The 14106-nt window shown below is 36.3% G+C and overlaps 1 protein-coding gene across 2 annotated transcripts in view; it reads left to right on the top strand.

Moving 5' to 3' along the window:
• The window catches only part of AMSH1 (associated molecule with the SH3 domain of STAM 1), a 45221-nt gene extending 31499 nt beyond the window's left edge, over window positions 1-13722 (top strand). For both annotated transcript variants that reach the window (XM_089813225.1, XM_089813224.1), the window contains exons 6-14: window positions 1727-1832; window positions 1939-1991; window positions 2182-2533; window positions 2662-2751; window positions 2876-2938; window positions 3049-3123; window positions 9853-9915; window positions 13122-13174; window positions 13268-13722. In XM_089813225.1, coding sequence (XP_089669351.1) covers window positions 1727-1832; window positions 1939-1991; window positions 2182-2533; window positions 2662-2751; window positions 2876-2938; window positions 3049-3123; window positions 9853-9915; window positions 13122-13174; window positions 13268-13442 — 1030 coding nt within the window. In that variant the 3' untranslated portion in view covers window positions 13443-13722. The remainder of the gene's footprint in view (window positions 1-1726; window positions 1833-1938; window positions 1992-2181; window positions 2534-2661; window positions 2752-2875; window positions 2939-3048; window positions 3124-9852; window positions 9916-13121; window positions 13175-13267) is intronic.
• The last annotated feature ends 384 nt before the right edge of the window (window positions 13723-14106 follow it).

Genomic DNA, 14106 nt, shown 5'->3' with positions numbered 1-14106 from the left:
GTGCAGGGAACTCGGGGGTGCATGAGTGGGAGCTTGGGTGAACTCAGGCCATTCTTCTTGTGGGTTAGTATCTAGACCTGTTTAGTACGGAACTGAGACCTAGAGGGCGTACCTGTTAACATAGGCTGTAACAGAAATTAATAATCACAAAAGAACTCCAGTATTATGAGGACAAAGATTGCATACGAGTCTCTGTACTCTTATCTTTTGATGATTGATTCGTATATAATTTGGCTGTAGCCCTTCGCATTTTCTCATGTACCCTCTGACATGTCCCCATCATAAGATCACTACCTTTCGCAGCCTTGGTGATAATAAAATTGAGGCAATAAAACAAAAATTGAAATAAATAAATGTTTGATCAAGATAAAGGATATCATCATCAGCCATCATTAAAACAAGTGAAGAACAACACTTAATTATGGAGTGTGACTCTTGCGAAGTGAAGAAGTGTGACTCCCTCTCATTAGAAGGTATAAGGAGATCAAATCATTTGGAAAGGCATCAATTCACAATATTAATTCAGAATATCAGTTCAAAGCAGCAATTTAGAAACACAATCAACAATAAATATAATAAAAAAAGCATACTCAAGTAGAAATCATTTATAAAAAGTCATGTATCTTCTAAAGGATTGAGTTGCTAATCCATCAAGAAATATTAATCAGCAAAGCAAATCAGCAATAGTCTAGCAAATACATCAAATTATCGTTTTTTAATTTTAGGTGGTATTTGCAAATCGGAAGGAAAGAATTGGAAGGTCAGGGATCTTTCATGCACTTATTGTGTTTGGACCCAAATCCTGGTTGAGGAGGATGAACCCCCTCCAAGTTGGGGCAAGGGTTGGAAGGATTGCAATCCTTTTATGCCCTTGACAAGCTACAGATGAGATCCTTGGTATTGTCACTATCGAGTTGCATATATATATATCGTAAATTTGTTATTTTTGATAAAATTGTTATCCTATTTTGAGTGAAAATTATTGTTTTGATCAGCTTTGGGTATTGTACTATGATTCAGATTTGCTGAGTTGCATATATATCGTAAATTTATAATATTTGACAAGATTATTATCATATTTTGAGTGAAAGATATTCTTGATAACTTAAAAGAATATTCAAAAAGGGGACATTACACCCTGATTTGAAGGGGAGCCCCTATGACTGTACTGTACCCACACCTATGTAGTTGAGTGGAAATTCTTTACAGAAAATTAATCTCTTTCCACAAAATTTAATATTCGATTTTTTCAATGTAATCAGAGTAAAACTTTAATAATGGAATTGTGTCCCCACATCTAACCTTCTAACCTGTAATGCAAATGCAGCAAAGGTTGTAATGCATGATTGGTCCTTATTGACCCTTATATAAAGAATACTGATCATGATACAGTTTACTTGGTTGCCATAGGTCATTTTACTGAACTTATGTTTTCATATTAAATTTTCGATCAACCAATCACTGTTCTGATATGCTTTCTAGGAAAACTATTTACTTTTTAATTACTCAAAATGGGATAAGAAAGCATTTCTTTGTCAGCTATTCTCACTCGTTTTTATTTCTTGTGTATGGTTTCATCTGTGAGGGATAAGGAAGCATTTATTTGTCAACTACACTCTCTCTTAGCTGCTTTTTCATCAGCTAAACAGCATTTCCTTCTTTTTCTGTTGTAGTAATTTAGCCTAATGGTTTAAGAGTGCTTTTCATGCCATTGATGAATTGGCAGTTCAATAAATATACCTCGTGCAAGGGAGGAAACATTATCAAGACACTCCTTTCTAGGACCAAATGGGCTACGTGGTCAATGGCAAGCACCTACCGGAAGTGGAATGGTATGCATCTAATATGCTTGGAAACTTTTGTTCATTCCCTTCCATCTGTAAGCTATACTTAACCAAACATGTTCTAGCTTATTTAATAATGTTGTGTTATATTCAGATGCAGGTGCAATATCCCAGCCAAGTTGATTTAACTCCAATTGAAATGCCATGGTTAGGTTTTTTACAATTTGGTTCTTATATGGTTGATTGTGTAAACTATTTTACTACTGAAAATGTTATTCTATTTGAATCTAGACTTTTTGATGTCAACTTGAATGGATTCATGTAGAGATTTTTTCTCTCCTTTAGTAATATTGATCCCAATCTTTTACTTTTCTGGTTTCTTGTACTCTCTGAAAAGCTTGGACTGGACTGGACAAAATAGTCTGCCAACAGATGAGGCAGCCAATGTATCAACATCTGAAAGCACATTGCCAGAAACAATTCTTTCACTGGATAATGGTTTGAGACCTGTTCAAGTTAACGGTTCTTCTTCTCTATCTGCACCTGGCACCATGGAGCTTTTTGTTACTCCAGATATTGTTAGACAACCTTCTCCTCCACCTGTTCTTGCTCCTGTACAGAACATACCTGCTGAACTTGACGCTTTAACACATGTTTCTCATTTTAACGTGGCTGATCCAAGGCCTGGTCCTGCACACTCATTACAAGATGATCTGGTCAAATCTAAAAGTCCTCAATACATACAAATTGTAAGTGTTTAGTGGAACAATCTTCTCTATGACTTTGTCTTCATGCATAGTGTTTATTTCTTGTAAAGTTTGGAAAAATGCTATTCTGACAGACATAATGAATGTAACCATTGACATGTGATTTGCAGTCAATAAAAATGATGGATGATTTCATGAGACTTGCCAAGTACAACACAGAGAAAAACTTAGAAACATGTGGTGTCCTTGCAGGCACACTTGTAAGAATTTGGCTTTGTTTTACAAATGTATGAGTTGTAAATGGGGATTAATTAGTACCTGTTAAAAAAACTTTGCATTGTAAACTTATCTAACAAATCTCCAACTGCTCATGATTCTTTTCAGAAAAAGCGGACTTTCTATGTTACAACTCTTATTATTCCAAAGCAGGAGTCAACTTCTGATTCAGTAAGCTTTGAATTCAAATGATTATTTCCTCTGAGACATATACTTAATTCTACAGAGTAAATATAAAAAAATGTGTATTGATTTGATCAAAATGTTTGTTTTTTGGCCAGTGTCAGACAACAAACGAGGAAGATATATTTGATGTTCAGGATAAGCGTTCACTCTTCCCTCTTGGATGGATTCATGTGAGTCTTTTTGGTGCTACGCTTTTTTGTCATTTTCCAGTTGTGTTGAGGTCTGCTGCAGTCCTACTTTCTGTTTTTACTTGAGTCAGATGACTCGTAGAAGCTTTCCTTTGCAGGTTCTTATGCCTAGAAACTAAGAAATACCATAAAAACCTGGAAGCCTGGCTTGAAGCATTTTATTTGATTAAGTTATTAACTGAATGACACAGAGTGCTTCTGGTAATAAATGTCCATGTGATTTTTTGTATCGACATTTGGATCATAGTACATGACCCATCATCAGGAAAAGGAAGATAATATCTGAAATGTTCATACAAAAATTTCTTAGTTATTACCTGAAGCACTCTCAATCATCCACATGGACTGTGGAAATATCATTTCTGTTACTATTAACTGAACGTTTTCGAAATTTAGAAAATTATTGTACTGTCAGTAACAATTTTTTATTTATCAATAAGCAGTTAATTATCTTGTAGTGGACCTTCCATTGAAAATTTATTTTGTTTTGGCCTACTACACAAACCTTCTTTAAAAAAGTCAGCTTCTTGACACAGTATCCACTAGTAGCTCAAAAGTTAGCTCCTTGTCATATTGTCAACTGAGAACAAATAACCCAGCTCCTTGTCATTTCGCCATTTGATAGCTGAAAAGCCAGCTCCTTGTTATACTGCAGCAAACTAGATCCAAATTAAAAATTTAGATTTACATTGTTATTATTACGGAAATAATTGGTAAAAAATTGGCTTGTTATTAATAGAGACCGAGAGGTCTATATATACAAAAAAATAAAGCGATGTTTACTTAGGAAGCAATCGTAAAGAATAGAAACATTCTATTCTAACAGAGAAAGCTAAAAAAACTAAAGCTAACTTAAAACTAACTAGATATTTACAATAGATTACCATTAACTAATAATAGAGGATTATCTATTATCGTAATACCCTCCCTTAATGGTTAATCTATCTAGAACACCAAGCTGTCCTCTGAATTTGACAAACTTATCAGGACCAAGAGGCTTGGTGAGAATGTCTGCAGTCTGATTTGTGGTAGGAACACACTGCAAATCTATAGTCCCGTCTTCCACCAGCTATAGTATGTAATGACAGTGAACATCCACATGCTTGGTTTGTTCATGGAAGACTAGATTTCATGCTAACTTGATAATGCCTTCGTTATCAACAAACAGAGTAGTCGGTCCTGCTGGTGACATTTGCATATCCTTAAGCATCCAACGAAGCCAAACAACTTCACATCCTACCTTAACAATCCCTCTGTATTCGGGCTCTGTAGAGGAGAGAGAAATTGCCTGGTACTTTTTACTGGTCCACGTGACTGCACTGGATCCCAAACTGAACACATATCCAGAAGTTGACTTTTTATCATCAACAGAGCTTGCCCAGTTTGAATCTGTGAACCCACTGAGTTTAGGATTAGAACTTCGAGAGTATAGAAGTCCATAATCGGAAGTGCCCTTCACATAATGAAGCACATGCTTTGCTGCCATCCAGTGATCAACCTTAGGAGCTATCATAAAGTGTGAGAGATAGCTGACTGCGACGCTGATGTTAGGCCTAGTAGTAGAGAGGTAGATGAGATTGCCTACTAGTTGCCTGTATGTAGTATCATCAACGGAAGGAGAATTAGACTTTGCAGATAACTTGAGACCTTTCTCCATAAGTGTAGATGCAGGCTTGCAATCCTGCATACGGAATTTGTCTAACAGGGTCTTGACATATTTGGATTGGGAGATGAATATATCAGAAGACTGTTGCCAAACTTCAACACCTAGTCAATAATGCATGAGCCCAATTTCAGTCATATCAAAATTCTGTTTGATTCCTGAATCAAAGATGTCTAACTGCCAATGATGATTACATCATCCACATAAATAACCAGAAGGATGATGTCACTGTCAGTAGTCTTGATGTACAGATTTGAGCATGAAGAACTCTTCTTGAAGCCTTGATCACTGAAGTACTTATCAATTTTTATGTACCATGCACGAGGGGCTTGCTTCAAGCCATAGAGAGCTTTTACCAATCTGAGAACTTGATGGTCTTTACCAGCAACCTTGAAACTAGGAGGTTGTCATGTATACCTCTTCATGGAGATCACCATTCAGGAAAGCACTCTTGACGTCCGTTTGATGGACCTTCCAACCAAACTGTGTTGCCATTTCTAGAACTAATTTGATGGTGCTCATCTTTGCAGTAGGAGCAAAGGTCTCCTCATAATCAATGTCTTGATGTTGAGAAAAGCCCTTTTCCATTAAACGAGCTTTGTACTTATCCAAAGTACCATCCGATTTGTATTTGATTTTGTAAACCTATTTGCAGCCAATGGGTTTCTTCCTTGGTGGAAGATCAGAAAGGACCTAGGTGTTGTTCTTCAATAGGCTCTGGTGTTCAAATGTCATGGCCTGTTCGCACTTTGGAATTCCTTTAGCCTTGGAGTATGTTTGAGGTTCAAACACACTGTGAATATTGACCATGAGAGCAAAGTTAACAAACTCTGTAGTTTTTTTTTTCTTTTCTGAGCAGTTCTCTCATTAATGAGCTCATCATCACGAAGATCAAGCATCTTAGCCCACCACTTAGGCCGGAGAGGAGAACGACCAACATTAGTATCAAGAGATGCTTGGTGATCAAGTTCCTCATTAGAAGAATTGGGATCAAACTCAGGTGAAGCATCTACAAATCGAGGTGATTCCGCAGGAGAAGCCGGAGGTGTTTGTTCAGGGACCACTGGTATAACTGGAGCTGCAGGAGCTATTGGAGCCCTCCCATCAGGTGGACCTAATGGAAGCCGAACTCCCAAATCATGAGCCTTCATAAGCTGGTCTGTTGGATTAGGAACATGAGAAACAGGCATGAAAGGTCTTCGCTGCTCAACAAAGATTGCATCACGACTGTAGATGAGACGAGATGTCTCAACATTGATTAGACGGTAGGCTTTGTGAAGACTACTCTATCCAACAAGCATGAGTTTCTGACTCTTTGCATCCAACTTGGTGCGTGACGCATCAGGGATCCAAACAAAAGCAAGGGAGCCAAAAACCTTCAGGTGACTGATTGTGGGCTTGCAACTTGACCAGGCCTCTTCCGGAGTTTTACCTTTGACATCCATTGGGGGTGATCGGTTCAACAGATAAAGTGTAGTGTCAACTATTTTTGCCCAAAACTTCTTTGGAACATGTCTGTGTGCAAGCATGGATCGGATCATCTCGGTGATTGTCTTGTTCTGATGTTCAACTACACTGTTTTGTTGTGGTGTGTGGGGTGTGGTTAACTGGCATTTGATGCCATGTGTATCCAAGAAGCTGGAGAAAACATTAGAAGAAAATTCCCCCCATTGTCTGATCTAAGAGTAATAATAGATTTCCCCGACTCTTTTTCAACTAAAGGTTTAAACTTTTGAGATACAAGAAATCCATCTGATTTCTTTTTAAGGAAATACACCCACATTTTTCTATTGAAATCATCAACAAACAACAAAAAATACCTGGACCCAAGAATAGGAGTGGCCATAGGGCTGTAGATATCGGCATGAACAAGCCGGAGTACCTGAGAAGCTCGCCATGAATTGCCACTAGTGAAAGGTGTGCGATGTTGCTTCCCAACCTAGCATGCATCACAAACTCCAAGTTGGTGAGTCTGAATCTTTGGCAATCCAAGAACAAGCTCATCCCGAGCAAGTTGTGAGAGATAATGCACATTTACGTGCCCAATCGCTGATTCCAAAGTGTGCTGACAGAAGACCGCCAAACAACCATAGCTAAGTTCCGAGAATCACTAGAATTAGTAAGTCTGTAAAGACAATGATCCTCAAGACCCACTGCAACAGTAGACTGAGTCGCCCTATCAGTGATGATGCACTGATACGAACTGAAGGTGACATCCAAATGTGGAGAATGTCGCAACAATTGATTGACTGAGAGTAGATTTAGTTCCATCTTGAAACGTAGTACACATCAAGGAATATGAGATTCCTCCCAACAGACTGAATTTGAATGTTGCCTTTGCCGACAACTGTGAACTCTTCTCCGCCACCAAAAATAACAGAGTCTAAATAAGGCTGGTAGTCAGTAAACTAGTCTCTGCGGTGAATGAAATGACGAGAGGCACCTGAATCAATGTACTAGGCAGATGACTTCACATGATCTACAGGTCTTTTAGCCATGAAGGCGTAAAAGGCAGATTCCGCCTGCTCAGTGTGCTTTGCACTGTTCGCTTTGGGCTGTGAACTTGATTGCTTAGATTGTGTAGCTAAGCGTTTCCAACATTGAACCTTCATGTTTCCAAACTTGTGGCAGTAGTTGCATTGAATATTATTCTTTTGGAAACCATCTGATATTGGAGTAGAAGACTTCTGTTGAGATGGTTGTTGAAACTTGCCTTTATCCTTTTACAAGGATTTCATAGCAAAGGCTTTCTTTATGGAGGTCGAATTGGAGCTGCTATTGAACTGTTGTTTCCACTGATCTTGTTGAAGCAGTAGGGTGCAGAGATCAGTGAACTTCAAATCAACACTAGAGGATGTGATGTTGAGAGTCTCGATAAAATACTCATAGGACTTTGGTAAACTCCGAAGAGTGATAAATATAATATCCTCTTCATCTTGCGACTGATGGCAAGTAACTGATCACAGATTTGTTTAATCCGATTCAGGTGTGCCTAGAGTAAGATGTGCTCATCCATGACAATAGAAAGCATAGTGTTTTTTAGAAAGAAGGCTCTGCTTTTGTCAGAAGTCTCTTGAAGACCTTTGAGATGTGTCCAGATCTTTGCAGTTGTCTTGCTGGATGGAATTTGAGAAAGCTAATTATCAGCCACGGATAATTTGAGAAGCATCACCACCTCTTGATTATTCAAATCCCATGTATCATGATCAGAACTAGGAGCAGTCAGACATTTCGTAACACCCAGAACAAGTTGATTGGTGTTCCGATATTCAAAAATTGCGACGATTTGCTGCTTCCAAGTGCAGCCATAATTTCGACCATTGAATTTGGAGTTGTGCTCGAGCAGAATATTTGTTAGAGATGCCATGGCATGTTTTTCAATGAAAAATTGTGAAAATCAGTGAAGGCACATTCTTCGAGGCAAAAAAGTGGAAGACCCAAAAAAATCGGAGAGTGAACCAAAAGGGAGCTCAAAAAACCTAGAAGGCATATGACATTTTTTGGATTTGTTGGCTTGAAAATCAAGGCACCCAAAAAAATCAGATGACAACCCAGTTGAGCTCTCAAAAATTTCAAGAATATATGATCAAATTTTTTTTGAACCCAAAAATTAGGGTTTCAAAGAAAACCCTAGCTAGCGGCCATTAATGGTCGAAATTGCAGAAAAAAGATGTTTTGCAGGCAGAAAAATGATCAATTTTATTCAGAATAGAGGCATTTTGGCTAAGACAACAAAGAGGAGGAAACAACACCAAAAACACTCAAGAAATCACACGAAAAATTGTGAGTTGCAGACCAAAAAACTTGATTTTTGCAGACCCAATTTACAGAGAAAATTGTGAGCACTTTCAAGAAGATGATGTTGCGATTCCAGAGATATCAAACACACAGTGCCAAGGAGTGTATTTGTGACAAGATTTTCAGAAGAAACGAGCTCTGCAATGATTTCGGATGCGACTAGAGACCATGACTCACGATTTGCATATACAAATTTCTCACAAGGACAGAAACCCTAGGCGGGTTTTGGAGAAAAAACCTTAGAAATGTTTTTTTTTGAAAAATCTAAACAAATAATTTCAAAAGAAATTATAGATTTTTCAAAAAAATTGAAGTATAGGCACTGATACCATATTATGGAAGTAATTGGTAAAAAACTTGCTTGTTATTAACAGAGACCGAGAGGTCTATATATACAAAAGAATAAAGTGATGTTTCCTTAGGAAACGATTGTAAAGAATAGAATTCTATTCTAATAGAGAAAGCTAAAAAAACAAAAGCTAACTAGATATTTACAATAGATTACCATTAACTAATAATAGACGATTATCTATTATCGTAATAGTTATCCATAATTGGCAAGAGATGCACAACACAAAATATAAATTAAAAAATTTACAGTTGTTCCTTGCCGATGCAAACAACTAGTTATTAACATGGCACTCCTACTTTTTTTCCCCAATTTCCTAAATTAGATGAATATGTTGATGGCCAATTCTGGTTCCAGTCAATCTATGCTTGTTAGTATCAGAAGGGTAAATACTAAATATGGAAACTGCTCAGCAATCTTAGTTGCTGTAACACTTGAGAAACGTGCTGTGCTCATCCTTGGGAAGTATTATATATAACTAAAGAGAATATGGAATATTATGTATTATAATATGTTAGTGAAGAAAGAGTACGGTAGAATTTTGTATTACAGCTATCCACTAATCCAAGTTCAGTCAACCTTGTCATCTACATAATAATGTTTTACATCGCTACTTATACAATGAAGACACTTACTTTGAAACTTATACATATTCACACAATCTAACTGGCAATTGCTTCGCTTAACCCATTTGTAAACAGTAAATTCTGGCAAACTTTTACGTAGGTGTATTGGAAAAGATAGAACATTCTATTCCCCAAATTTGAGAGATCTATGATTTTTGGCTCTGTTGAACCTGGTTATTAAAGCTAGTCTGTCATTTTTAAATAAATAGACTAATTTTTTACTGACCTTTCTCACATTTTGCTTTTAAATCATTGTTGCCGTTTTCAAATTGCAGACACATCCTTCACAGTCTTGCTTTATGTCATCAATTGATCTTCATACTCATTATTCATATCAGGTAATGTTACAATTTCTTTAATGATTTTTTGTTTTTTTTTACAGTATACAATCGTATTTGTGTTAGTTCAAACTTCATATGATTGTACACCATGCAGAATAAATCTTAGCTGGTATGCTTTTTTTTCTTTGGATGAGTTCAAGCGGGTTCCATGTTCTTGAATCTTAAATTTAAAATGAAAAATGTTAACAGCCATTTTTTTAATGAATATTTCCTTGGAACAATGGTTGAGATTAAATTTATTAATTTAACTTTGTTACTGTTCCTTGCATTAGCATAGACTTCTAAACCTAAATCTAGGCAAGGAATGCAGACAATATGTTTCTATTGTTGTTTTTTGTTTTGTATTTCTTTTCAAGGACTTCTCTGCTAGAAATGCCTCCTCTATGTAAGAAGAATCATAAATGAGGATAAAACTTATACAAGGATTTTGTTTCATGATAAAATCTCTGCTATGGTGTTTGGATACAAATTTGCTAGACAAACTCTAGGATCTATACATGGTTTCACTTCTCATTATTTCACCTCTGTGATTTTAATATGGTATTTGATTGCAAAAATTATACTTGTCTTGTGGGAAACCTTTTCTCTAACTACCATAGCCGAATTGTTATATGCCACTCAAAATTAAAGTAGCCAATTTCTCAGAAATATGCTCCATATCATGTTGTGGTATAATTTCTTTCATAATTTTATATTGGTTTACGTACATAATATTTTTAATTGACAGTATTTGGACTTGCTTTTTGGGTCTAATATTTTCAACATCATCCTGATACTTGTAACAAATCCATCTTTTGTGATTAATGTGCTAGTTCCATTAACTGTATCTACTGGGTAGCTCAATTTGCAATTAGTCACCATAGATCTTATGCAGAAAAACAACTACCTTTTTCCTGGTCTCTGTGAAAGGTTCATATGGCAGTAGAAGAGGACCGCACTTTTTAACAGTCTCCCGAAACATCCTGTCTGTAATCATATTTATGTAGTAACAATGTCATGATGTACTGGGACGTGACTTGATTTACCTAAAATTCCTGTCTAGGGTTTGGATTGTGCTTGGAAATGTAAATTTAACCTACTCTTTGTAATTTTCCCTACTAGGAGGTTGCCAAACTCCAATGATTAACATACATCACTATGCATTTAAATCAGAATTAATTAATAAACAATTAATGATTCATAATACATTTGACGGTTTACTTAAGCTCATTTTCTTAGGCTCAATTCTTTAGCTCTCCTAATTATCAACCCTAAGGAGGATGAGGGGTTACTTGTCATAAACCAATTTACAAGTAGGCTCCCTCAAGGCTTTAGGACCCCATCCATATCCCGTCTCAAACACCCTATCCTTATGAAGGTGTTGGGTAGAAGTCTGAATTCCAGTATTATGCACATATTCCAAGACCACAATATATATATATTTGAATCTGCTGTATATTCCATTTCCTATTCAATCCTGTCTGCCTGCTTTTCTCAAATGACCGTTCTTCCTTTTTATCTCTCTCAATATGAAGGAGAGGTCACACCTTTATATCATAAATGCCATTTGCCAAGAGACACAAGCTTCACCATTAGCACCCTGGAAAGAGTGCAATGCTATATTATTTCTGCCCTTTGAAATGGACACACCTATTCATCCTTAGTGCTGTCTTTTTAAAATAAGTACTTATCTATATCTCCTCAAGTCACTTAAATTTTCCCTCTCCATTTATTAAGGTGATGATTGATTCATTTCTTTTATGCCTTTAATTCTCCAATTGTCATAACTCTTTATTTCATACCTTTTGACCATTCATTAAACTTATTTAAATTTATATTTTATAATTATATTATAGTTTATATTATTATTATTTTTTGTAATACTTTATTTTTATTTGATAATAAATCCTATTTCAACAAGGGTACACTACAAACAAAGCGGTTTTTTGCAGCTTTCCGTATTCCAAATGATAGTTCATTATTTGTCGAAGTATTTGATGTGATCCATTATAGATCAAAAGCTATGCTCCACGGGGACGCGTTTCCTGGGGTTTTACCCTCGTACCCGTACCGGGGACGAAACGGGGACGGATTTTGGCCGTCCCTTGAGTCGTCCCCTTTTTGAAAAATTCAGAAACGTCCCCGAAACGGCCAATTTTTTTGGGTAGGAAATTTGGGGACGGCCAGCAGTATCGGGGACGGTTGTGCCGTCCCCTATCCGTCCCCGAAACTGCTGGCCGTCCCCTTTTTTCCAGTCAATTTGGTAAAGGCAAATCATCCCAAAAAAACATTTTTTTCTAATTTTTGTTGTTCGTGTGGCCCCTAGTCATCTTAAAGACATAATAACAATATGCAACCCATATTTGGTCCATTAAAACACTAACTCTTCTACTCATTTTTCGATTCAACATACTTGCTAAGAGGAAGGAAAAAACATAAGAGCAGTAGCAGCAATGAGCAAAGATTGTGTTTAGTGAGGAAAGATTGCGTTTGGTATTTACTATTTACTAACTATTTTAGTTGGACTTCTCTTTATTTCATTCTGATTTCAGCATGATACTTGAAGCCTTCAGGCATTTTAATTTTTGCTATATATGTATGTGATATTGTTATAATGGAAGCACTTAGTATTTGCCATTTGATAATATTCCATGTATTTATCTTCTAAAATGTCTATGGTGAATGGTTTATCAATGTTATGATATACATATTTGAATTTTGTCTCTATATTAAGAAAAATCCCCTATGTTTTTAATCGCCGTCCCCTGATGTCCCGTCCCCAAAATTTTGGCTTCGACCCGTACCCGTACCCGTACCTGTACCGGAAACACGTCCCCGTCCCCTAAAACGTCCCTGTCCCGGAAACTCCGTGGAACATAGATCAAAAGAGACAAATGCACATGGCTTATAAAATTCATTGTTGGGTAACAGGGAAAAGAACAAAAGGCATATCAATTTTAAATTTTAAATAGAACATTTAATCCATTTGATGAATGATGTATGATATCTGCAAATTCATCACTTAGAACTCATTTGCACAAATTCCATCACAGCACATGTTAACATTGTATTTTATTATTTTATCTATAAAAAGTCTAAAAATACTTTCCAATATGCCATTATGATTATACCCCTAGAAATATGCAATAATAATTTACACCGACATAATTAATGAAGGTGGTACCAGAAACTTGTTATTCAATATCTCTACCTGATGATTGCAGATTATGCTCCCAGAAGCTGTTGCTATTGTTATGGCACCTACCGACACAACAAGGTATGGTTTCAATCCTATGAATTATGCTCATTTAATTACTTACTGTGGAATTTTGTGTTCTTATTGTTGATTAATTTTGCATTGATGTCACAGAAAATATGGCATTTTTCGCTTATCAGAACCGGGGGGTGTTAATGTCATAAAACAATGCCAGCAGCGTGGTTTTCATCCTCATGAAGAACCTCCGGATGGTAGCCCAATTTATGAACATTGTTCTCATGTTCTTATTGATCCATCTCTGAAATTTGATGTAATTGACCTTCGCTAATATAAGCTATGCCAGCAACTATAAAGAAGAGCTGTTACAGTAAATTTTCCCATCTGTCATGGCAATGTCATATTCTGTAGAACACCATATTTGTACAAGTCAAGCTGTAATTTTTTGAATCACCAATAGAAACTGAACATTTGTGGGGCAAGTACTAGTTATTGATTATGGGAGTGATTCTTTATATGTATTTTGTATTGTCATTCTTCTAAGATGAGCCATAATACCTCATGTATGTTGGTTTTTATGTATTGATTACTTCTCGTGCAAGAGTTTCTGAGTTTGAGCCTCGAGACATTTTTTCTTGATTGAAATCATTGGTCTATTTCTTTTCGTTATCTTGTGGTTTCATCAGAAACAGTTGATATTTTATTTCACCTCTATGATAGTGGTACTGAATGTGAATTTTTGTTTATTCACCCATTTGTTCTATTAATATTTCTGTGAATAATATTTAGCGTTTAAAGAGCTTGATTGCATTACTAAACACTAAGAGAGGATGATGTATGATAGAGTAGTCCAATTTCAATTGTATTAACTTCATATTTAGATCTGCTGATGTTTACAGATGCTCCAATAATATAAATCACATGTATTTTGATAACCAAAGAGAACTGTTTGTGTCTGTCGGTTGGAAAGTCTTTAGGATGGCTCAATAAATCAT

Source organism: Cupressus sempervirens, chromosome 2 (assembly GCF_028749045.1).
Source record: "Cupressus sempervirens isolate cs-2001-9-10 chromosome 2, ASM2874904v1, whole genome shotgun sequence".
Taxonomy (NCBI): domain Eukaryota; kingdom Viridiplantae; phylum Streptophyta; class Pinopsida; order Cupressales; family Cupressaceae; genus Cupressus; species Cupressus sempervirens.
This window is presented reverse-complemented; position numbering and strand designations above follow the sequence as displayed.